Source organism: Microtus pennsylvanicus, chromosome 1, assembly GCF_037038515.1.
Source record: "Microtus pennsylvanicus isolate mMicPen1 chromosome 1, mMicPen1.hap1, whole genome shotgun sequence".
Classification (NCBI taxonomy): Eukaryota; Metazoa; Chordata; class Mammalia; order Rodentia; family Cricetidae; genus Microtus; species Microtus pennsylvanicus.
Genome location: NC_134579.1, coordinates 166848474 through 166874680, shown reverse-complemented (window position 1 = coordinate 166874680; position 26207 = coordinate 166848474). Strand labels below are relative to the sequence as shown.

Here is a 26207-nt window from a genome sequence, read left to right as displayed (position 1 = left end):
CTTACAATCTGTCCTGCCTGCAAGATGTGCTGGGGCAACGGTGGCATAGAACTTGTAGGAGTGGCCAACCAATGACTAGACTAATTTGAGGCCCATGCCCTGAGAGGAAGTCCATGCCCAACACTGCCTGGATGACTAGAAATGAGAAGCTAGATATCCCAGAGACTTAGGGAAGGACCAAATAGGACTGGCAAAAATAGGTAGGTAGGTAGACAGACAGATTCACTGAATGATTCCTAATGATGCCCTGCTATACTCAGAGCTCAGTCCAGTCATCCTCCAGAAATAGATGGGAGCAGAGGCAGATACCCATAGCCAAACATTAGGTGGACAGAGAGCCCAGGCTGGAGATCTCTGTCAGGTCCCTCCCCTTGGGGTTCCTGGAGCCCCATGGAACTGTGGGAGCCAGAGGGGTCGAGGACACTGGGGAAGCATGGCCTACGGAATCAACTAAGCAGGGTTTATGGGGGTTCACAGAGACCGAAGTGGCAATCACAGAGCTTGCATTGGTCTGCATTAGGTCCTCTCCATGTTATGGTTGTCGAGTTGGTGTTCTGGGGGAACTCCTGACAGTGGGGGCGGGGCTGTCTCTGACTCTTTCCCCTTTTCTTGGGGCCCTTTCCCTCCTACTGACTAGCCTCACCCAGCCTTGATGTGAAAGTTTGTGTCTGGTCTTATTGTGTCTTGTTTAGTTGTTTCTGTAACTTTGTTTGTTTATTTGACACAGGGTTTCACTGTGTAGCCTTAGCTGTCCTCAAACTCAAGAGATCCAAGTGCTTCTACCTCCTGAGTTCTGGAATTAAGGGCATGGACCACCACTGCCTGGGACCGTCACTGGCTCAGTTGATGACCCTGGGAGACCTGCTCTTTTCTGGGGAGAGACAGGGATGTTGGTAGTGTTGGTAGACAGTCTGGGAAAGGGGGGAGGTAGGGAGAACTCGAAGGAGTGGAGGGAAGGAAAGCACCAGTGGGGATGAACTGTATGAGAGGATAAATAAATTTTTTTAAAAGACTTAATATATTCAATTGACTTACAGTAATATATACTAGTGAATGTACAATAAACATCTGTACATGAATATGTAATAAATTCACACATCAGGTTAATTAACAACGAGGGTTAAGTTTTCAGTTAAAATTATTGGAGTACACTATAGTTAGCTACAACTGTACTCTCCCTATATAACATTTATAGATGTAGGCAAGATACTACTCATATCTGCAAACATACAGTGATAAGGTTTTAATATCCCAAATATATAGAGATTTCAAACAGATCAACAGCAAGAAAACAAGTGATTAAAGCAACGGACTATAACAGCCATTTTAAAAAAAGACATAGCCAATAGGTAGATGAAAAAGTGTTCATCATCAGTAATCAGAGAAACGTAAATTAAAATCTCAATAAGAACCACCTCAGCGCTCTTTGCATCAAAAAGGCAGGAGTTCCTGCATGTTGGAAGATATGGGGAAAGGAATCCATGCACACGGAAGGAAGTACACATCAGCACCGATCCCATGCAATGCAACAAGGAGGGGCCTCAGACACCGAAAACTACAACTGTGAAGCGCTCTAGCAGAACTACTACTGGGCATGTATTCAAGAAAACGAATGAAATATGTCTCCCATGTTCACTGCAGGGTCACGCACAACAGCCAAAACATGGAATCAACTTAAGGGACCATCAGCTAGGCAGCACAAGAAAAAGGCTGTAGGCCAGAGAGTCGGGAGACAGAGGCAGAAGAATTAGAAGACTGGGGCCACACTCTCATCTGTGTAGTGAGTTCCAGGCCAGGCAGGGTTACACAGTAAAACTCCCCCATCTAACCTCCCCACAAACAAAACAAAAGAAGAAAAGGTATTTATAAACAATAGAAAACAATCCAACCTTAAAAATATAATTGTGACAACACAGATGAACCTGGAGAATACTGTGTTAAATGAGATAAACCTGAGCCAGAAAAATACATACTGTATATCGCTAATGTGTGAAACTGCAGAGTTGAATATTATGCCAGAGTTCTCTAGAGGAACAGAACTTATAGAATGAACACACACACACACATGAATTATTAGGATGGCTTACAGGCTGTGGTCAAGCTAGTACAACAATGGCTTTCCATCGAAAGAAGGTCAAAGAATAAAAGAGTTGTCTCAATGTCACCAGTATGCACAACAATCCCACAAAGGTAGGCTCTAATGACAATGAAGGAATGGACTTGCCAGCCAGAGTGTGCACATACAGGAAAAGAGAGCAAGTTAAGAAAAGCAAAAAACCCTGACAGCCACTTGTGTTTTAGTTAATTCTGATGTAGTCAAGTTGACACCAAGAGCAGCCACCAGACCAAAGAGAGCAGGACGCAGAACTAAGTACCAAGGGGAGCAGGGTGTGTGGGTGACTCACATCAGAGGTCAAGCACCCCATGGAGCTTTCTGAATGACAATGGCTTCTAAGAGAAGCAGCCCGACGTCTTCAACCACTGTGAGTGGTGACATATAGAGTGGGGGAGAAACATTTTTAATAAGAAGATGTTGGCATATCAGTCTCAGAGATCTGCTTATTACAAGAAGAGGTTCTCGAGCTAGGCGGTGGTGGTGCACGCCTTTAACCCCAGCACTTAGGAGGCAGGGGCAGGCGAATCTCTGAGTTCAAGGCTAGCCTGGTCTGCAAAGCTAGTTCCAGAACAGCCAGGGCTATACAGAAAAACCCTGTCAAAAAAGCCAAAAACTAAACCAAAACCCAAAACCAACCAAACAAACAACATGCCCCACACCCTGCCCAGAATAAAAAAAGAAAAAGAAAAGGAAGAGGTTCTCAGAAGTCTTCAGGAGACTCAATCACTGGAATTAAGAAAATGCATACTGGTAAAATTAGATTACATAAAGTCACAACTATAAGTATATATATATATATATATATGTATATATATATATATATATATATATATATATATAAACAAGGAAAACCCACATCACTGAACTAATATAGCCATTGCTAAATTTTTCATTAATACTCATGGTATCATTAATGCACAAAATTTATAAACATATTTTAAAGAATTTATTAACTGAATTGTTTTCTACAAACCTGGAAAAGATCATGACAGTTTTGTTGGCAGAATAATTTTGTGAGATGTAAGCGAAGTCTGACTACTACTTATATACACTTCGCTGCTGCTGACAACCTTGACGCAATCTTCTCGGAAGAGTGGGAAGCTGCAGTATTTGTAAAGCATTAATATTTAAGTAGTTCCTATTGTTAGATTTTTTAAAATAGCAACTAGCATTTGTTCTCTGAATTTAGATGTGTATATATATATATATATTTCCCCTAAAAGCATGGCTAGTTTAGGGGTCTGGAATTCTTTCTGAGTCCGGTGAATTTAATATAATTTTAAAGAAACTAATAAATAATTTATCTCTAAGAAGCTAAAAAGGGATTTATCTAGCTCAAGGCAGGAAGCTGCTGATATAAAACACTGTCCACTACATTTCAACTTCAGTCTATAATTTGAGGAAACAATTCTGTATTAATAGGCAGACCAGCTAGGAGAAGGTGTTGGTTGCAATGGAGGAATGGTATTTTACAAAATCAGCAATTTGGTTAACGTTTAGAATTAACAAACTCATAGGGCGTATCATGCAGATTACACGGGGGCCTTCAAATGGCTTCAAGGTACTGATGGACAGTTAATAGAGATCTGAGCGAGTCCCACAGAACGCTACATGACAGCTGTATATCACAGACTGGTTTCTGTTCTAGAAAAAAATAACACTTACTTCATAGGTTTAGTAAGAACAAAAGGAGCAAAAGTATATTAATACTTCTGTATATGAAAAAAATAAATGGTAGTTTTATCTCATCCATTAGTCTCTTTCTGCTTTTTTTATCGTTCAAGCCCTAACCAGACATCTTCTCTTAAAAATTCAATTTTCACACCATGCATTAACTCCTGTATTCTTATAATACAATAAAGTAGAGATAACATTTAACTGTGAGAAAACTAAGAACATCCAAGGTCTTACAAAAGCTAATAAATACATAGTCTCATTTCAAATCTCACCTTCTAAACCTAGACTGTACTGTCCACTTCAAATTTAAATTCCACAGAAATCTCCCCCCCTCCCCGCCCCGTAAACTTGTGAACAACACATTAAAGGCTCAGGGACCATTCCAGTGTCTGTCTGGTTAAGAAAACACAGAACACACCCTCTGCCAAGCACTAGGTGGGGGAGGGGTTATACACTGTTTCTACAACAGATCTTCAACATATATAGGGACTTGAACTGAATCTAGCAAAGTCCTCGGTGACACCTTCCTAGACCTGGTCAAGTGATTCAGATTCCAGTCATAAAACAGTTCACATTTGTTATAGCACACACAGATTACCGCTTCCTTGGAATTATTAAAGATTCTAAATTTGTTTCCAAGCATCACTCCTTTCTTAAACCATAACATATGTGGTTTTCCTAATATCAAACATTTACATGTTATTTAGTGGCAGCTCCTTAACACGAGGAAGGAAGGATGGATGTGTAAGACTTTAAGACAATCCTGAAGCCATTTTTGACAATTCTGAATCCTCTCAGCCTCTGTGCCATAGTGCTTCCCCTCCTCCCCTGGGAACCAAGGACCTAACAGCTACACTCGCACGTACTCAGTTCCTGAACAATTACCCATATACGTATGTTTTGGTTCGGTCCCCTGGAAAACGGGGTCAAAATGACCTCTTACCTCATCTGATCTGGCAACAGCTCTCCAGTCAATTATTGGTAATAGCCCTTTCAAATAAGCCAATCAGAATAGTCAAAGAACAACCCCCCTTGCTTCTGTGGCCCCTTTAAAAGTAGACTGTACCAGCTATTCGAAGTCCCTCGGCTTCCCGAATGCTGGGGGACCCTGTCATGACAGAATTAATAAAATCCGCATGCTTTTGCATCGGCTGTGGTGTGTGAGATGGTCTCTGGGGGCGACTCCTTCTCGGTGTTTGGACGCTAGAGTCCAACAGATGGAAAAAATGAGTGGACAATTGACTTGCCAATATTATCACAAAACTAATTCACATTTAGTCTTTTGATTGAAACTTTTGAAAATATAATCATATAGCAATATTGCAGTTAATAATAACTCAGAATTCAGGAAAACAGCAGATGTCATAGACAACAAACTGACATCGAAACGGTACACACCACACTGCGCTCAAATTTTCTCATCCTCTGAATGCAAATGAGCGCGACTTCACTGAGGTTCTTTTCATTTGCAAAACCATGAAGCATACATGAACAGCACTTTAATGGGCCGCTGAGTGCCACTCACAGAGAGGAGACAGCTTACAGAGTTCAGGAGGGCGGGACGAAGAGACAACAGAAGATGGTGCAGCACACACAAGGACCTGAACAGATGTTGGTGTACTGTGCTTTGACAGAACAGCTGGAGCACTGTGGTGTCTGAGGCAGACACCACGGCACTGACTGTGCTACGCATCTCAAGGGCAATTGTTCCGATGCCATGGGAACCGAGACAGGTGAAGCATGACACAGCTCTGGCACGCTGATGTGTCTGTGTGCCATGCAAAGAAAGCTACTAAAAGGACCTCATTTTCTACCAAAATACAAGAAGCTACAGCTCCCCATGTCTTCCTTTAAGATGTTTCTTCTTCTGTTTTGTTTTTTCAAGACAGGGTTTCTCTGTGAAGCTTTGGAGCCTGTCCTGGCACTGGCTCTGTAGACCAGGCTGGCCTTGAACTCACAGAGATCTGCCTGCCTCTGCCTCCCAAGTGCTAACATTAGAGGCGTGCGCCTTAAAGATCCTGCTATTCAAGTCTTTTTAGCAGAGGTAGAGGGCATACCTTACAAAAAGAAGTCAATCAAGTGCCTTTCTACTTTAATGTCTAAGGATATTAATTTTTAAAATAAGCTTTTCTTAATGGACATTGTTCAAAGACTTTGAGTGGACATGATGAATTCTTTCTTCGTTCTTCCCACTGTTTCTATTAGTATTTCTCACATTGTGAAAGGAGGAAGAATCCCGTGGAGCACGTGGCTTCCCTCAGCAGTGTGATGAGACTGTTACACTGGAGAGGCATTTGGAACAGTTTCAGGATACACTGGGTATTAACGATAAACCTTATCACTGCTGGGGAAGGCTATCAAGTGCACAGTGAAGACTTAAATATTTTCAGATTCCCGTTTTCAAAAGACAGTTGTGTGACCAGCCTTTTGCATGCAGGCAGATGTGCAGCCAGCAGACTTTTAAAAGAATTCTCAGGAAAACTACTTAGGTTTTTGGAGACTAGAAGGATATGTTCTCTAAAACTCAGAGTAGCACAGTTGGATAAGAAAAGTTTTTAAGAAGTCAACACCCACTTACCCATCTCTGCAAAATCACAATACTCAACACAAGGGAGAGCCTAGGCTTGCTGCTTACCTCGGGAGCAAACATGGTCTCATAGGTAGGATTATACTGAACTTCTTTGACAGCAGGGTCAAGGTGAACTCCAGTCTCCAAATCTTCCTAAAAGAAAGCCAAATGAACGTTACAAACTTGCTAAGTGAGGATATATTTTGTATATTACAGCGAAGTCACGTCAGCATTGTGAACACCTAAATACTGACTTTATGACTATTGCTTTAGATTCACAGCATTAATAATCATAACAATCAAAGAGCAATGAAACATATACGTAATACACACAATTTTAGACATAAAATACATAATTTTTCAACATACTAACTTTATTAACTAAATAAGTTAACACTACCCAAACACTTAAACTAAGAAGATCTAGCTTTCCTGTGCCATCACCTTGTGTCAGCGCCAACACCCAGAGGCACTCTCTACTTCAGAACTCACTGGCCTCTGCAGCCTGGTAATCAGGTAGACCATCTTCCCACTCCTTCCTGTCCTCCGTTTCCAGTCCCTAGTCTCATCTCCAGCCTTGTAGGAGACCGCCTGCAAGGTAGCCTGTCCGTTCTCTCTGCCTCTACTTCCTGGGGACTATGTTAAATGTGGCAGATCCAGTTTTCCTCACAGTGGACCCTCTCAGTCCCCATTTCTAGCCCAGCCTCATTCCTTCTGGTTAGTCCCCAATATCTAGAAACACCTTCTACCCAGGACTCCCAGAGGCCATCAGAAAGGGTCTCAGAAGCACCCCTACCAATCAACCCACAGCTGCCGTACTCTCCTCGAATCCAGAAAAGAAGGAATGGAACACCCACCTAGACTCCATTGAGAAGTCAGGTGTAATTCTAATAGCTCTACCTTTACATTACATGGTCTTTTCCCCTTGCAGGTTTTAACATTCTCTTTTTGTTCTGGACATCTGGAGTTTTATTATGTGCAGATATTAACACCTAGAATCACAATTATTCCAAACCCAGTTGGGTAAGCATCAGAGTAAACACACACACACACACACACACACACACACACACACACACACACACACACCAGCCAGTACAACGTCTCCACCAGAACCCAGCAACCCTACAACAGCAGCCCTAAGAAACTCAACAGAGCTGAAGCACAAGACAAGGACCTCAGAATAGCTTTTATGGATGTGTTAGAGGTCCTGAAAGACAATATGAAGAAATTGATTAATAAAATACATGAAAATACAACAAACACTGAATGAAACGAAGAAAGCACTACAAGACATGAAAGTAGAAATAGAATCACTGAAGAAAACTCAAACTGAGGTAAAACAGAAATGAAAAATTTAGGAACTCAAGCAAAAACCTCAGAGGTAGGCTTCACCAACAGCGTACAAGAGATGGAAGAGAGAATCTGAGATACTGAAGACAAGATAAAATAAATGGATACCTCAGTCAAAGAAAATGTTAAATCAAAAAAAAATATCCAGGAAATCTGGGACACTAAGGAAAAGACCAATTCTATAAATAACAAACAGGAATCAAGGAAGAAGAAACCCAGGTCAAAGGCACAGATAATATTTTCAGCAAAACCAAAGAAAATTTCCTTAACATATAGAAGAAGGTACCTATCAAGGTAAACAAACCTATCAAGGTAGAACACAAAAAAGACCGAGCCAGAAAAAGATCCTAATTATATACAATAATCAAAACTTTAAGCATATTCTTTTTAGGAGGCCATAATTTCCCTTATACCTAAACCACATAAAGACCCAACAAAGTGAATTACAAACTAATTTCCTTTATGAACAGAGATGCAAAAATTCTCAACAAAATACTTCCAAACCAAATACAAGAATACATAAAAAGATCATCTACAATGATAAAGTAGACTTCATACCAGAGATGTAGGGATGATTCAACATATACAAGCTGATAAATGTAATCCACAACATAAACAAACAGAAAGATAAAAATCTCATGATCATCTCATTAAATGCAGAAAAGGCCTTCGGTAAATTTCAACATCCCTTCATGATAAAAGTCCTGGAGAGACTAGGGATACAAGGGACACACTTCAACATAATAAAAAGCAATTTATAGAAAGCCAGAAGCCAGCATCAACCTAAATGGAGAGAAACTCAAAGCAATTCCACTAAAATCAGGAACAAAAAAAGGTTGTCCACTCTCTCCATATCTACTCAATATAGTACTTGAAGTTCTAGCTAGAGAGCAATAAGGCAACTGAAGGAGATTATGGGGACAAACCTGGAAGGGAAGAAGTCAAAGTAGATAATATGATTGTATACATAACTCTATCAGGAAACTTCTACAGCTGATAAACACTTTCAGCAAAGTAGCAGGGTACAAAACTAGTGCAAAAACCAGCTGGCCTTTCTACATACCAATGACAAATGGACCGAGTACGAGATCAGGGAAACTAGCTTTTACAAAAGCCTCAATAAAAACAGCTTGGGGGTAACTCCAACTAAACTAATGAGAGACTAGTGTGATAGAAACTTTAAGACGTTAAATCAAGAAATTGAAGAAGATGTCAGAAAATGGAAAGATCTCCCATGCTCATGGGGGGTAGCATTAACATAGTAAGAATAGCCATTAGCATTACCAAAAGCAATCACTCTATAGATTCAATGCATCCCCATCAAAGACCAACCCAGTTCTTCACAGAAATTGAAAGGCCAATTTTCAGCTTCACATGGAAGCACAAAACACTCAGGACAGCTAAAACAGTTTGGACAATACAGAATGGCTGCAGGGGTCACCATCCCTGATTTCAAATTGTCCTGACAACTACAGTAATAACAATGGTATTAACATAAACAATAAAATGAAGACACAGACATGTATCCACGCATGCAGGGACACACCTGATTTTTGATAAAGAAGTCAGAAATACACACGGGGGGGGGGGGGGGAGGAACAGCATCTTCAACAATTGGTGCTGGTCCGACTGTATTGAGGCATGTACAAGAATGTGGTATAGATCCACACTTATCATCATGCGCAAAACTCATTTCCAAAGGCATCAAAGACCTCAATGAAAGGCCAGATACACTGAATATGATAGAAGAGAAAATGGGAATAGTCTTGAACTCATTGGTACAGGAAAAAAACTTTCTGAAAAGAATAGCAGTAGCCCAGGCACTAAGAACAATTAACCAATGGGACTTCATAAAACTGAAAAGCTTCTTCTGTATGGCAAAGAGTACCATCATTAGGAGAGAGCAACAGCTTACAAAATGGGAAAAGATTCTTACCGACTACATATCCGCTAGAGGGTTAATAGTTAAACTATATAAAGAACTCAAAAAATTGAACATTAAGAAAACAACCCAATTAAAAATAAACAATGGGGTACAGACTTAAACAGAGTATTCTTAAAACACAAGACCTAAATGGCTAAGAATCATTGAAGAAATGTTCAGCATCTTGGTCATCAGGAAAATGCAAATCAAAATTACTCTGAGATTTCATCTTAGACCAGTCGGAATGGCCAATATCAATAAAGCAAATGACAGCCCTTGCTGGTGAAGATGTGAAGGGGAACACTCATTCATTGCTGGTGGGAGTACAAACCTGTACAGACACTATAGAAATTGGTATGGCGGTTCCTCAGGAAGCTGGGCATCTTAGCTACCTCCAGATGCAGCTACCCTTCTCTTGGACATATACTCAAAAGACTCAACATCCTATTACAGAGCCCCTTGCTCAACCAGGCTCATTGCTGCTCTATTCATCACAGCCAGAAACTGGACACAGATAGATGACTGACAATACAGTACATTTGTACAATGGAATATTACTCAACTGTTAAAAAAAATCAAGAAATTCATAGGAAAACGCATATAGCTAGAAAAAATTTAGACATCTCGAGCCACCAAAAGAAACCTCCAGTGCCAGGAATGGGCTAAATCTAATCAAGTTATTGGTGAAAGGAGCTTCATGAAATCCCCAAAAAACTCAGGCTATTGCCACGACTACTGGTTGCTCTCCATAAACTGGTGTAAGGCCCTATTGAGGAAGACAACAGCAAGGAAATCAGGACCGTGAGGGGTGCACCCACACACTGAGACAATGGGGATGTTCTATTGGGAACTCACCAAGGCCAGCTGGCCTGGGTCTGAAAAAGCATGGGATAAATCCAGACTTGTTGCGGGAGGTCCTCCCTCCTCCAGCCTATAGCTGCTGAGATACCAGCCCATTGGGGCGTGGTCTCTCTCCCTTTAAAAAAGTGGCCACTTCCCTCTCCTCTCTCTTCACTTCCTGCTCCGCCGGCGACTAGACTCCCTTCCTGGTTGCGCAGAGGGCTGACGGTGATCTGTAAGTTTTTTCCCCTTTAAATAAATACCACCCTATTAATCATAATTCCAAACTGGTGTGGCATTGTTTATGACTTACGCCTTCACAGACTCGCTGAACATAGCAGACAATGAGGAATACTGAGAACTCAAGATCAATTGCAGTGGGTTTCTGATCCTACTGCACGTACTGGCTTTGGGGGAGCCTAGGCAGTTTGGATGCTCACCTTACTATACCTGGATAGAGGTGGCCGGTCCTTGGGCTTCCCACAGGTCAGGGAACCCTGATTGCTCTTCAAGCAGATGAGGGAGGGGGATTTGATAGGGGGAGGGGGAGGGAAATGGGAGGCGGTGGCGGGGAGGAGTCAGAAATCCTTAATAAATAAATTTAAAAAAAAAACTCACTGTTTTAATAATTAAAAACATGGAGTCAGCTATTGGCGGTGAAAGCTCAGAGAGAGATTAGAGAAGCAGAGCAGCCAGCCACTAGAGAGGTCTTACTTCTACCAAAGTGCAGACCAAAGAGGCGATCCTGTCCTCAGACGGCTTCAGATTAACTGACTGCTCTGAGCGCCTATCTCCTCCTGCCTTATATTCCTCTCTCTGCCCAGCCATATCACTCCTGTCTCCACCTCCCAAGTGCTGGGATTAAAGGTGTGACATTCCCAGTGCTGGGATCACCTTTGTGTGAACTCTGTTTCTCTTTTAAACTGGATCAATTTCGTGTAGCACAGGGTGGCCTTGAACTAACAGAGATCCTCTGTCTCCTGAGTGCTGGGATAAAAGGTGAGTCCACCACTGCCTGGCCTCTACAGCTAACAGTGCCTCCGCACTCTGCACTTCAGGCAAGCTTTATTTGTTAGAGATCATAAACAAAATATCACCACAACTCACTGGACGGGTAGAAGCTGAGCTGGTGCCGACTTGGAGTCTTCACCCCTACTGGCTAGTGCTCATGGCATGGGAAGGTACTCCACAAGCTACCAGAGGAAAAAGGTACACACCAACCTAGCTACAAATCCTTCAATCTACAATAGTGACCTGTCTACAAGATACACTGTGTAAGTGTATCTTAAGACCCCCCCCCCAATATTAAATCCTTCCTTTCATTCAAATGAAGGCTACAATAATTTTTTAATAACTTTTTCCCACAAAGGTTATGGGAGTAACCAACCACTATCTCCTTGGTATTAAGGCCACTCTATGAGATGGGACGCATGCCTGGCAAAGCTTTGATAGCCAAAAACCTGAGCCTAGATAGGCCATGGCCATAGGGGAAACCCAAATACTACTGTTCTGCTAAAGGAATGTATCGGCATTCTGCTATACTCATAGACCAGTGTCTATCTAGCTCAGTCAACAGAGAAGTTTCCTTTTGCAGTAGATGGATCAAGTACAGAGACCCACGGCTGGACAATGTACAGATAGTGAGAAACTTTGGAACACTCAGTCCTAAATGTCTCCACCAAATCCCTCCCTTCAGGACTCAGAACGCTGAGGAAGAGGAGGTAGAAAGATGGGAAGAGCCAATGGGAATGGAAGACATCAAGGAATAATGGCCTTTTAGACACATCAGGATGGATGCACTATAAACTCTCAGAGAGCGTGGCAGCATGTGAAGGGCCTGCCAGGTCTAAGCCAGAGGAGAGGAGGCCCCAGTGCTGAGAAGGGACATGAGAAGCCCCCATCCCTAACCCAGACGCTATCTCCAACTGATAACCACTCACAAAAACTCGTTTTCTCCAATGAAGTCTCACTAGGCACACATGCCAATCTTAAGGGCAGGCCCATGCCCAGCAGTAGTTGGCCAACACAATAATAACAAAAACCTTACAGGTCTTTTACTTGTATATTATAGTTTCTGATCTTGTTTTTATGGGATTTCTGTGTGTGTGAATGTGTGTTTCTGGGTCTGTATGTTTCTTGTGTTTTTATTTATTTCATCCTATAGTGGTTTGTTTTTATATTATTTTATCTAATCTTATTATTATTATTTTACATGTATAGTGAGTCTTTCTCTGTTCCACCAGCCAGCTCCCAAATCACGACACAGAGATTTATTATTAATTCTGAAAGCTTGATCAATAGCCCAGGCTTGTTTCTAACTAGCTCCTATAATTTAAATTAACCCATTTCTTTTCTTCTGCGTGGTGCCACATGTCTCGTGGCTGCTACTTCTCCTCCTGCATGTCTTGCTTCCTCTGCATCCTGTGGCAGCCCCTTCTTCTTCCCAGCACCCCTCTGCCCCCAGAAATTCTGCCTAGCTATTGGCCATTCAGCTTTTTATTAAACCAATCAGAGTGACAAATATTTACTGTATATAAAAAGATTATTTCACAATGTAGATGCCTGTTTGTTTTTTAATGAGAGAGAGAAAGAAAGGGTGTGGATTTGAGTGGGTGGAGAGGATCTGGTTAGAGTAACTATAATCCATATATTGTATGAAAAATATTTTCCAATAAAAATAGAAAAGAGAAAAAAATTCTAACTTTTTTTGATTGTCTAGTTCCACATTCAAAAAAGACAAGAGACATACCTGTGGAATTTAGCAACCCTATTAGATGTGTAAACAAAGGAAACAATGTGGCTGTGTCTGGATTTTCCTAATGTAAAATTTTATAATCCACGTCAATATTTCTACCTTCTTTAGTAATTCACAGGTTAACGAGAATCACTAATAGTCTTTCTTTTTTAACTCCTCCACTTACAAACATATCAATTCTCACATTGCTACCTCTGCCTGGGCCCCCTCCCTTGAATTCTAGAGACTCGTATATCCAATCTTAGGTTTGGCATCTTTTCTCCTCAGGTGTCTTAACAGCCATCTCCTGTAAATCCTGGCCCCCCTGTCACAATGAGTCCTTCTCCTTCAGTTGTTCAGGAGTTACCCCAAACTCTCTCCTGTGTTCCACCCTCTGTATATAAAAAGCCCATCAACAAACTTCCCTCCACACACATCCAGAGTCCAAACAGCACCTTCCACCCACTTACCTGAGTGCTTCAACAGCCTCCACTTCCTGCCCTTGCCACTTACCGCCTCCATACAGAGGTCATACAGAGGAACTGCTGTTCCTCAAAATCGGGTCAGATTACGCTAGCCCATACTCCAGCAGCCTCCACTCTTAGAGAAAGTCCAGTAAAAGCTCAAGAGGGAGGCTGTGGATGTAGCTCAGTGGTAGGGCCTTGCTAGCACATGTAAGGCTCTCAGTTTTCCTCAGAAAGTTCCTCCCCTGGACGCCCACAAGGTTGTTCTCTTTTTTTACATCCTTTCCCTTCCATTGCTTTATCCCTCCCCATTACAGTTGCCATCACCTGGTATAAGCTTTCTTGCCATCTGCAACTAAAACATAAGCTACAAGGTGACTCTGTACATACAAACGCACAGGCAACCTAGGACCACGCCAATAGCATCATTTTTGTTCGGCTGGCCTCTTGATGAGGGTAGGATACGTTCATTCCCAAGACACACAGACAACACAAAGTCACAGCATAAATTCTGCAAACAGTGGGATTTTCTGAAGCTAACAATTATACTGTAGAAAAAACAACACTACTAGTTTTCATTTGAAACTCTTTAGTTTCAAAGTCCAGTTCTTTACCTTACCATTCTCATGACTTGCAGATGCCACCTCTCTATTTCCCTAGTCCAGACCCCACTCCTGGCCTTCACAACCTCTTATCGAAGCACCTAGAGATTTTTATTAAGTATAGATGTCAGCACACTGAATGCTCTGCTAAAGAGGTTTCCCCATGACCCATCTTCACTAACCAATCAGGCACCTAGAGCTACTCTTCCTCCCAGCGGACACTTCTCCAGCCGTCCCTCCTCATAGCCCTAGATATCTCACCTGGTCTAACGCCACCTAATAAACGCATACCCCTCTTCTGCTGTATTTCATTTATGGGTGCCTTTAAAACACAGCAAGTACTTTGATGCTTCCGGTCACCTGCACTGTGACCACCTGGTATCAGAGGCATTGCCTTGGTCATGTGCTAACAAGTCACATTCTCGTTACTCCCACCCATTCCCTCCTCCTGCCACAGGAAGGAAAATTGTCTTTTTCTGCCTGTAGTCTAATGGAATGTTTTATTTTTCACAGTATTTGTAATGCATTATTTATTGCAATTGGCTTTTAGCTACATTTTATACACTTACGGCCTTGTAAAAGTCCAGGGGAGGCAGCATATGTCAATAAATATTTGCTAAATTAAAATGATGAAAGAAAACGTAAATCCACAGAGAAATTATGTAGAATAAGGCTGAGTAACTGTCACTGGATCTGGTACCATCTCAGCCAGACTGATTCTGGTCCTGAGATGGACAGGGGAAGCCAGACAGAACATTGCTGAAGATGAGGGTTTACGAAGCAACACAGCCATGCGCTCACTCTTCTAGAGTTAAAAAAAAAAAACAAAAGAAAACCCCAAACAAGCAAACAACAATAAACCCCACAAGAGATGGGGTGTCAGGTGGAATGAGTTCCAGAAGACAATTTTTTTCCCTCCTTAAGAATAACCAAGTTGTTGGGTGGTAGGAGTGCACGCCTTTAATCCCAGCTCTGGGGAGGCAGAGACAGGCGGATCTCTGTGAGTTCAAGGCCAGCCTGGTCCACAAGAGCTAGTTCCAGGACAGGCTTCAAAGCTACAGAGAAACCTTGTCGAGAAACCTTGTCTCGAAAAACCAAACAAAACAAAAAGAATAACCAAGTCAAAAACAGTCCCAGTGCCAGAGGGAAGGAAGTGACAAAGGGGCCAGGCAGGACAATGTGGAATGGTGGGAGGGTGGAGGTAGCAGGACATAAGGCAGCAGCAGGAGGTGGGGCAGCTCTCCTGGATGCCCGCCACAGGGAAGCTGTGATGGCAAGATTGGGAGTTCAGTCTAACCTGTCTACATAGAAAAAAAAAAAAAAGAAGAGAAAAAAGAACAAGGGGCTAATCAATGGTATGGCTATCCAAGAAGAGGTAAGAGGGAGGCAGAATGCAGGGTACGGCTGGAAGCATTAGTGTCTTTGTTATTTTGGGTAATAGGTAAGACTCCCAGGAGATGCTGGCAATCAAAAACAATCTTCTTAATGTCTTTACGTAGTTAAGGTGGTAAGGCATGGGCGGCAGCTTCAGATTTACACTCAGCAGATCCTGACCGTGTGCCTGTTCCGCATCAGACACAGTCTAGGCCTAAGGAAACAGACAGAGTTGCCTGTCTATAGTTAGAGTTTTACAAAGTTGCCTGACTTTATGTCTAGTGGGTAAGAAAGACAACAACCCATACAATAAACAAATACGCAGTTTGCTATAAGAAGACAAATACCATGAAAATGGAATTTAACAACATTAAGGTGTTAATAATGGGGTAGACACATTATTTTTATAATCTTTTGGGGTGGGCGGCAGAATGCAACCTCCAGTTTCATTTCTTAGGTGCTGCTCATCTTTCCATTGTTTTGAGAAAGGGTCTAACAGGCCCACTGGCCTGGAGCTTGCCCATAGGCCAGGCTGGCGCTAGAGAGCCCCAGGGCCTCCTGTCTGTCCTTCCCTAGCCCTGTGCTTGACAGTAAGTGGCTTCTTTTGTGGTGAGTTCTGGGGCCCTAACTCAGGTCCTGTGCTTGTAAGGCAAGCACTTTACTAGCTGAGCGGTTTCCCCAGCTTATTTCATATGATCTTCATATCAATCCTGTGAGCTAAGTCATAAGCAAGACTAAGTCTCTCCCTCCAGCACATTACTAAAACTAAAACGAATGGGGGTGGGGTGGGTTTACAGTCATCATAGGGAGGCCAGGAAATGGTTCAGAAGGCAAAGGTGAGCTGAAGACCTGAGTGTGATCCTGAGTGAGGCCCTATGAGGTAGGAGGAGAGAACCGCGTCCCCAAGCCGTCCTCTAACTTCTCCACACGCACTTCCCCCAACGGACAGGCACAATAAACACCAATGTTAGCTAGAAAGAAAAAAGAGTAAAGTAACCATTAAAAACAAATCAACCCCCAGCCAAAAAGAAAGAAAAAGAGAAAGGAAGAAAGAAAAGTGACGGCTTACTAACTAGGTGTATTCGTCAGGGTTCTTAGCTGTAAGCAACAGAAATCTCAAACTAGAGAAACAGTCCTGAATTCTTAGGAGTTTCTAAAAGTTCTAGGAATTCAGCTTTGAGGAGCAGGCAGATGGAATCACAGTCCAAAGCCAATTATATTACAGGACCGACCCGGGGCGCACAACAATTTCCCGAGACTGAACATCACTAGGAAACAGCTGTGCTGTCGCGGGATGCTGGCTGGTGAACCGCTGGTCTGAGAAGCTAAGCGTTGGCCACTACTGTCACTCAAAACCCTCACTCCTTGTTCTGTTGTGGATGAGTTTCCCCTTAGAAAGGTCGGGTGGACCTTGAGAGCTTGTTTGGAGGTTCTGACAGGGAGCACAGCTACTCCTATAGCCTTGATCCAAGGTGGAGGGGGGATCTCTCCCAGCATGCAGCTGTGAGAGGGACAACTGCCTAGCCAGCCAGCTCAGCAGAGTCAACCCTGCCATCAATGAACCAACAAAGGACAGTCAGATTGCCCTTGCACAAAAAAAAAAAAAAGGAAAAAATTTAAATAATTAGAAGGTAGGTGGGTGCCTGTGGCTCAAGCCGGAGTCAGAGTGTTGACTGAAAGGGAGCTGGACGCTGGGGAGCTAGAAGTTCTCTTTTTGGAGGTGGGTGTGAGTGGGAATGTTCCTTACAACAAGACTCTTACAGGAGGGAGCTGAAGGCTAGAACTAAAGACATAACCATTTAATACCTATGCTGGCTGTTTTTATGTCAACTTGACACAAGCTAAAGTTGTCAGAGAGGAGGAGCCTCAGTTGAGAAAATGCCTCTATAACATCTGTAGGCATTTTCTTAATTAGTGATTGATGTGGGAGGGCCCAGCCCATTGTGGGTCTGTCACCTCTGGGCTGGTGATCCTGGGTTCTATAAGAAAGCAGGTTGAAAAAGCCATGGGGAACAAGCCAGTAAGTAGCATCCCTCCATGGCCTCTGCATCAGCTCCTGCCCCAGGTTCCTGCTCTGAATGAGTTCGTGCCCTCAATGCTTTAGATGATGAACTGTTATATGGGCCTATGAGTGAAATAAACTCTGTCCTCCTAAAGTTGCTTTCGGTCATGGTGTTTCGTCAGAGCTCCAGTAACTGCAGCAAAGACAATACTTTAGAACGCATACCAGTCTTTTCCCTGATTAGACTAACACTGAGACAATGTCAAACCCATTACTGTAAAGGTAAGGACATTGCTTAAATTGCACAAAACCAAAATTAAATACCATCCCCTCTTAACATTCAACCCCTAGAACAAACTATCTGAAAGAACAAGTGGCTTAGGCACATTCCCATCTCCTCGCTGGGCTTTAAATGGTATAGTTATTAAGACCACTTAATAGAAGATCCTAAACTTTAATTATTTTGAACACGGTATGGTGAGACAGTACCTTTTAAATACAAAGTGCAATTTTAAAAATTAACCTTTTATAATAACAACAATAAACATCACAAGTAAGATATAAGCTTTCATTATGGCTACATTTACATTACAGAATGAACTGAACAATCCTCCAGAGGAAAAAAGGTTTAAATTTAACTAGAAAAATGTGGACGGTCCCTCGGCCTTGTTTAAACCTCAGGAGGAGCCCAGTGCCAATTAGGCATGCAATTAGAATTACCATAGGATCACAAAGGATTTCCATCCAGTTTCAATTAGTCACAAAGATTTAACGTCAGTAACTGAGGGTGCCCTATGGGTCAAATAAATTTAAACAGTTTATCACTGTTGACGTAAACATTTCGGGCTAAACAAGTTTCCACTCATAGGTTCTCTTTACATTCCTTCCAGTGTATGTAAGAAGTCAGACATGAAAACACTATGTAAACGCATCAGAAATTTTAGTCATTATTATGGAGCTCTTATCAATTTATGACATATTTCTCTCTCAGAAATCGGAAATGACTAAATTTCCCAAAATGAAGAGTTTGGAAGGATGAAGTAAAAGAAAACAAATTTAGATATACAGATTTTCTGAACTTGGCCCTTAACAGATATAGAGGGAAGAGTAATTTAGTTGAAGTTCATGAATATAAGGAATTCTGCCCCAAAAGAAATTAAAGCTATGCTACAGATGTAAGAGGCAGAATTTGCATTTTACTCAAGTTGTCTATGCTAAACAGGGAATCCACTTGGGAAAAGTAATAGTCATTGTCTGAAATGTCTGTTTTTAATTTTTTTTTTACTATAAAGTAAGTAAATAAATAATTTTGTTGTTTTTTTCTGAAACTTGCCTCTGCCAGCATAATAATTCTCACAATACCATAAGGCTTATCACAATCTATGTTTTGTCTTTTGTCTGTCTATGAAGTCCAGGATGACCTTGAACCACGATTCTCCTATCTCGGTCTCAGATGTGGGAATTACAGATGTGTGCCACCACACCTAACCTAGCATAGCACATGTATAAAGTGGTGATTTCTAATATGCAAACAGAACAATGATATATTGGTTTTTCGAGACAGGGTTTCTCTGTAGCTTTGGAGCCTGTCCTGGAACTAGCTCTTGTAGACCAGGCTGGTCTCGAACTCACAGAGATCCGCCTGCCTCTACCTCCCGAGTGCTGGGATTAAAGGCGTGCGCTACCACCGCCTAGCTTCAGAACAAGGCTATATTAAAAGAAAAGTCTAACTGAAACAAACACTAAATCATTACTATATAATAGCGAACAAAAATATATGGAGATGGAGTTCCAGAACCAAAGGGGAATGCGGCTAAAGAAGTAAGTAGCAAAGAGTAAGTGAACTTCCCAGAAATACTGAAAGATTCACAATCTGAAGTAATCTATCTCCTGCTAAAGAAACTCAACAGAGTTATGAGTGGGAAAAAAAAGAAAGAAAAGAAATTGACATATCCATTCCACAAGAAACACAATGAAGCCGTACTTTAAATAAAACAAAAGGGGGTGGTGGATATCTACATGCTGTCAGAAGAAAAGAAAATCATTCTGGAAACCACTTTCAAGGAAAACTAGACTCGTTAGAAAGACAGCTGGTCTGTTATAACAACTGAGTAGGTAAAATGTCCTAAGTGAGGTAAGAGAAATTCCCAGCTAAGTAAACTAAACCTAGTAAAACACCCCCCAAGAAAGCATTAACTAGACGTGGACTCCCGTGCCACCACCAGCCACTGTATTAGAAGACAGTCTAGCAGGGATCTTTGCTGATAGGACGCAAGGACCACTGCCATCCAGGCTGCCCTGTGGGGTACACGCGTGCACACACCACACAACAGCATCTTAACAAGGGATGTGAGCAAAACTGAAGGTGTTGTGCTGCTTAGAAGGTGAGGGTGTAGTTCAGGTGGTAAGAGTGCTTCCTTAGCACACACAAAGTCAAGGTGTGGGTAGAAGGGTGGCAGTAAGTCTACAACCTCAGCACTGAGGGTCAGAAGTTCAAGGTCGTCTGTGGCTTCACAGTGAGACTGAGGTCGGCCTGGGATACTTGAGGTCCTGCCTACGAATAAACAAGCCCAAATATCTTATTGTAACTTTTTTCTTTGGCTCAAGGGCAAGTTCATAGTTACATGGAAATTTTATCTCTGTGCCTAACTTTTAATGAGGACGCACTGAAGTTAGGGACTGTTGTATCATGTGACTTTGTTACTGAGCACTGTGGTGTGGTCTAGAACCGGGGCTGGCAAACTCTAGTCTATGGGCTAAATTTAGCCTACAAGTTATATTTTGTACTAACAAAGAAAGAATGGCATTCACAGTCTTGAAGTGTTGATTACAAAGACGTGAAGGAAAAAGAAAGGCCTGTCAGAGAACATGTGGTCAATAATGTAAAAGACTTATAATTTGGCCCTTTATTGAAGTTTGTTAATCTCCAATTTATTACGCGACCATTTTTTTTAAACTTTTTTTTTTTTTTGGTTTTTCGAGACAGGGTTTCTCTGTGGTTTTGGAGCCTGTCCTGGAACTAGCTCTTGTAGACCAGGCTGGTCTCAAACTCACAGAGATCCGCCTGCCTCTGCCTCCCAAGTGCTGGGATTAAAGGCGTGCCCCACCACCGCCCGGCTAAACTTTAATTTCTTTGTGTGAGGTACATGCGCACACATTTGTGTGCAGGGGAACATGCCTGTGGAGACAAGAGGTTGGTGTCAAGTGTCTTCCTTAACCCTGCTTCACTTTATTTTCGGAGACAGGTTTTTCACTGAACCTGGAGCTTACTCGTTCAGCCAGAGTGGCGAGTTAGGGAGCCGGGGAATAAACTTGCTCTGATGTCACATGGGTTCTGTGATGTGCACCATCCTTCCCCTCCCTGGCCCAAAGAAGTGACACAGCAGGGCACACATTTATTTTTGGCCAAATACTCTTAGTCACTAGAAAAATCAGTTGAATGCAGATATGTGTATTTCATGCTTCCCAGTTCTTCCCCTGATCATTTGCTAATCATTTGCAGTTACATTTCCTACACGTCACCTTTTCTTTCCCCTGCATATAAGCAAATGCTGGTAGACAGAGCTCATCTCTTACGACAGAACCCAGATAGCCGGGGATCTAGCCCAGCTCGGACTGAACCTCTGAGGTTGAGTTCACCTGGTTTTTACTGAACCAGTTCCTTAGAGACTGAACTAAGCAAGCTCTCAAGACAACTTACTCCCTACCACTGCCTGCTCAACTCCAAATCCGATTCTCAATGTCTATACTTTGTCAAGACTTTTTTCTTTAGTTTTTACAGTCTCTTTCAAATTTCCCTTAATGCCGTGTCTAAGGCATTGGGGATACAACATTCTCTGGGCCCCAGAAACAAATTTAGAAACGTGTAAGTGATGCCAGTGGGATTAGGCAAAGGATATAGGACGATAAATCGATATACAGATTACAGATAGAAGACAGACAGACAGACAGACAGGTGAAGGAACATGTACACTGAGGCTGGGGGACCACAGTTCCGGAGATGAGAGGCCAGGGAATCTGGGAAAGAGAATTAGACTTGTGGGCTTCCTAGAGAACTCAGAACGGGAGGATGGCAGGCTTTGCAGGCTGTATAAAGAATTCAGTATTTACCTAAGAGACAACACGATGCTTTCGGACAGGGATGTGACACAGTGAAATCAGAATTTAGAATGAACATTCTAACTGTACTGTGGAAGAAAGACGGGGGTATGGAGCTAGAAGACAAAAAGAAAGAAGCACACAGAAAGTTATTCTTGTTTTAGAAGAAATGAGAATCTGAACTAAACGGTGGCATCGGCAGCAGAAAGAGAAATTTGATAAACATCACTCAGTTACAGCGGGGAAAGCAATGGCTGAAAAAGTCAAGGATGATTCCTAGGAGAAACAGGGGTGCTGTGGAGGCTGTGGAAGGAAATCAGAGAGGACGAAACTGATCCGAAAAACAGAACAGAAGCCTAATGAAGCGGAAGTACCAGCTGAACAACTAACCGGGATGTGGATCATCGAACTGAGAATGTAAAAGTGAACTCTTAGCACACCACTCAAGAGGAGCCTGAGAACCATCTTGGATGAGGGTTTTTTTAAATTTAGGGCTTAAGCTGGCAAGGAGTTTAGGATGGTTTACCAGGATGGCTGGCATTTAACCAGTGTGAATTTGGTACAGTTAAAATTGCTTCACATTCTTGAAAACTGGTAGCTAAAACTACTTGACAGATGAGTAATAACTGGCTCTGAGTTTTTAAGGAATGTATCCAAGTCGCCATGTGGGTAGACACGAATAATGCTGGAATCTTGATTCGTTTCATGCCTATGTCCTCTTCGTAATGGTTACCCATGAGCCGCAGGGAAGGAGCACATATTGTGGTTAAAAAAATATATGAGAATACGTGGAGGGAAACGTGAAATAAGGGCAGTAGAGCAGAAGGGGCTGGCGGAAGATCGGGGAGCCCAAAGGCTGAGGAGAGCACAGGGGAAAATGCATTGAGAGAGAGAGGGACTATAACAGTGTTACTGATGCAGAGATCCAAGCCCATAACAGGACCTGATGAATGGAAGGCCCAGGACATCATCCCAGCAAGTAGTTAATTAAGAAGCTGAGGCTAGACGGGTGCACTGAGCTGGGTGGGGGTGGTGTGTGCACTGAGCTGCGGGGGGGGGGGTGTGTGTGACAAAGATGGGGAGAAGGCACAGCACCCACAGTTGAGTTTTCTAAGGAACAGACCGGGGAGGCTGAAAAGCCCTCAGGAGAGCTTTGTTTTGCTCTAAAGATAGAATTCCCAGCATTTTTTTCATGCCAGATGTCCTTATTTAAAAAAAAAAAAACCAACAAAGTTTCATAAATGGTTTGTCAAAACTTGCAGAAGACTTAAGAGACAAACAAGACCTAGGGACATCTTATGAAGGAACTTTTGTACAGGTTCCCTCTCCCCACTTCGAGCATCCACATGGAGCTTACTTACTACTGATTGACGGATGCTCTCACTGGGTTTAAGACACATCAACCTCAGACACACCAAGTCTCTGCCTTCCTAGGTTTGCAAGTCACCTAAGCTTGGAAACTCTTGCTGTAGCTCACTTGACTTCACTTTCTTTGAACCGACCTCCCCCCCCCACCCCCCCCCCACCCCCACCCCCCCGCTCCGGACTTATCTGAGCATTCTACAAAAATCATATTTCTATCTTATTCTTTAAAATGTTTTTTTTTCCTTCCCAGTGTTCAATTCAATCTGTAATGACTTTAATTTGCTCACATTTAATTGGCTGCTTCACCCACTAGAGTAATTCCTGTGTGCACTGTTTTCTTGGCCTTTGGCGCTTTCAGGCCTGTTGTTTCTGGACAATAATACATACTCAGTCAAAAACTACATAGCTGGGTTTTTCCGTTTAGCTCTCCCTTCACTGTGCTCATCATGCACGCTAGCTACTTCCTAAAGTGTATGTCCTTTCTCCACTCACTGTGTATCACAATAGCTAGCATGTATTGCCATTATCTTAGATCATTAGGCTCGGTGCTATATAACCTTTACCCTATAACTTAATCTTTACAATAATCTCTCAATATAGTTAAGTTTTTAAACAGCTACCTCCCAAGAGAGGAAGCTGTGTCATCTGCAAGTGGTGAAGCCAGGACTCGAGACTAGTTTCTCATAACCAAAACAGTGCCTGATCACGGGCTCGCTTTCAGTGAGGGCACAAATTCTAGTTAGGAAGTCCTGACCCACTTTTAGCTATCTGAACTTACATCTGCTCTAACAAGGCTACGTCCTAGCCTTAAATTCAAACTTCCCTCCTCTACCGGACCACTTCTAAGTGATGGAGACACAAGAGGAAGAGGGTAGTGGAGGAAGATGTGGGAAGACGTGTAAGCGCTGGTAACTTACTTCTCAGCGCCCAGGCAAACCAGCACCTCGCCGGAGACAGGCCATTTGGAAGCTGAAACCAATTCCTGCACCCAGCAGTGGCTAAAACCCTTACCTTAACCGCCACCTCCGGAGCCGAGTCCACCGCCACTGTCAGAGAGGGCTTTGCTGAAGGTGATTTGGTCAAGTGCATGAGAGAGTCGGCGGCTGGCAGTGGACACCGACTGCCCTCACTGTCCGAGTCCGATTCGGACCCTGAACCCGAACCATACGAAGCAGCTAGAGCTGCAATCGCAGCGGACATGACTGCAACAGATCCTCTGTGCTGTGGTCAGGCCAGGGCGGAAGAAGCAGCGACTCCCAGGTCCTGACAGATTGCCAAAAAACACGTTGTTTACCTCCTTTAATAAAAAAAATCACTTATAACCTCTTTGAAAAAAACTTAATGATTATTACTATCACCGGGAAAGGACTTGAGTTTGCAAACATTTATCTAGAGAAGCACAAGGAAATTACAACTACATATAACTTTCAGGACCTCGTTGATTAAAGACCCTGTTCAGAGATACCTTTGAAGCCTCGAAGTCCTCCACTCCCGGCGTGCAGCGGGGCGGGAAGCGCAATGCACCATGGGAAATGTAGTTTGAAGGGAGGAGGCGGAGTCGGGCAGAGGGGGGTCAGCCTTCGACCCCGCCCCACAGAGGATGGTTCATTCAATTGGATAGCATCTTCCCCCATTCCCTAGCCCAGCACCGTTCTCTCCGGCCCCCTCCCCCAAAGTGCGGATTGGACAATACCACGGAGCCCGAGGACAGGGGGAAGCTCCGTCCTCTTGCCCACGGACGAGTAATTGCGCGGAGGGTGAATCTCCCGCCACGCCGCCCTACGACCTGCGGGGCTCAAGCGGAAAGTGCAAATCTTAAGTCCAGAGACCTGGGACCCGCCGGGCTCAGCTCCGGGGAAAGGTTGTGTGGATAGGCGGAGAGCGCCCCGCGGCTCCCCCTGCTGCAGGCGCGGGTCTCCGCGCCCGGTTGTGGAGCGTCGCGCGGGGAGGGGGCGGCGCAGGGCAGCGGCGGCTCGCGGTGTTGTTCGCTCGCGCGTCGCGCGCACCGCGGCTCGGGCGACCAGTGGGCGCCCCCGGTGGCATTCCCGGCGGCCCGGCGTCTCAGCCAGTGCCCGGCGCGGCTTCCACCCCGCAGCCCGACGCTCCCGAGGGGCTCTCGGTGAAGTCCCAGCGCGGAGCGGGACCGGCGACCGCCGCCGAAGCATGAAGAAGGGGTAAGGCGCGAGCCCCCCACGGTTTCACGGTGAGCACGAGTCTGTCAGGATTTTGTCCCTTTTCTTCCCCGGGTCCTGGCAAGGGAACTGTTCTCCACCGGCCGGAGCCGAGAGGGGCGTGCGTGTGAGCCCGGGTCTGCAGCGGCGGTGGCGTTGATGGGCGCGCCGCCCCCGCCCCCATCCCGGGCTCCCCCGCGCCCGCCGCCCAGCAGCCCGGGCTGCGCGTGGAGGACGAGGCGCGGGATCTCGGGTGCGGGGACCAGCCCGAGGGTGCTCCGGGTGCAGCGGCTGCGGCTCTCACCTGCGGCGCGGGGCTCGCGGCTCCCACCCTGCCGCTCCGCCCTCGAGCCTCGGCGCCGGCCAAGGCTGCAGCCCACCGCGGAGCCCCGGCTCGCCCTGCGTGCCAGCCGGTCTGGAAAGCGAGCTCTGGCTGCCGGTCTTTGCGCCTCAGCTCCCTGTGCACGACCACGGCAAAGCGAGTGCAGGCATCCCTTTATTTTCCCGTTTGAAAAGGAAGGCAAAGCGGTTGCCGGCTCTTCTCACTGGGAATCGGGAGGTTCCTCGGACAGAGTTAGGGAGACGCTCCCTGGGCTCTGATGTCGGCAGGACTCGCCCATTGTGCCACCCAGATAATTATTCAACTATGCAGCATCCATTGCACCTTTCCCATTTTTCTTTTCCCCTAGCTACAGCGTGCCCCCTAGCTTCCATACTCTGACACCTTCTCTCGCACTTGCGGATGATGAACTAGAATAATGGGGAAAAGAAAGCTCATCCGATCCGAACACTCTCTGCTCTGTGAACGACGAATTGATTAATACCTAGCTGGGATAGGTACTTAAATACAATTCATTCTAACCTTGTCCTTTACTATACAAAACGTGCCTAAGTCTATTTACATATTTTTCTTGACGT

General features: G+C 44.0%; 2 protein-coding genes across 5 annotated transcripts in view; one reads left to right on the top strand and one right to left on the bottom strand.

The window, feature by feature from the left end:
* Positions 1 to 24626, bottom strand: part of Cdc40 (cell division cycle 40) — a 52460-nt gene extending 27834 nt beyond the window's left edge. Inside the window, exons 1-3 of one of the 2 annotated variants that reach the window (XM_075945009.1) lie at positions 24584 to 24626; positions 24130 to 24381; positions 6429 to 6515 (exon numbers count right to left, since the gene is read on the bottom strand). In XM_075945009.1, the coding sequence (XP_075801124.1) occupies positions 6429 to 6515; positions 24130 to 24318 (276 nt within the window). In that variant the 5' untranslated portion in view covers positions 24319 to 24381; positions 24584 to 24626. Of the gene's footprint in view, positions 1 to 6428; positions 6516 to 24129; positions 24420 to 24583 lie in introns of those variants that run through there. The other variant, XM_075945019.1, reaches the window with a different exon arrangement.
* A 501-nt stretch (positions 24627 to 25127) lies between these two features.
* Positions 25128 to 26207, top strand: part of Wasf1 (WASP family member 1) — a 45814-nt gene continuing 44734 nt past the window's right edge. Inside the window, exon 1 of one of the 3 annotated variants that reach the window (XM_075944996.1) lies at positions 25128 to 25321. The gene's annotated coding sequence lies outside the window, so the exon portion shown is untranslated. Of the gene's footprint in view, positions 25322 to 25741; positions 26127 to 26207 lie in introns of those variants that run through there. The other 2 variants (XM_075944977.1, XM_075944987.1) reach the window with 2 other exon arrangements.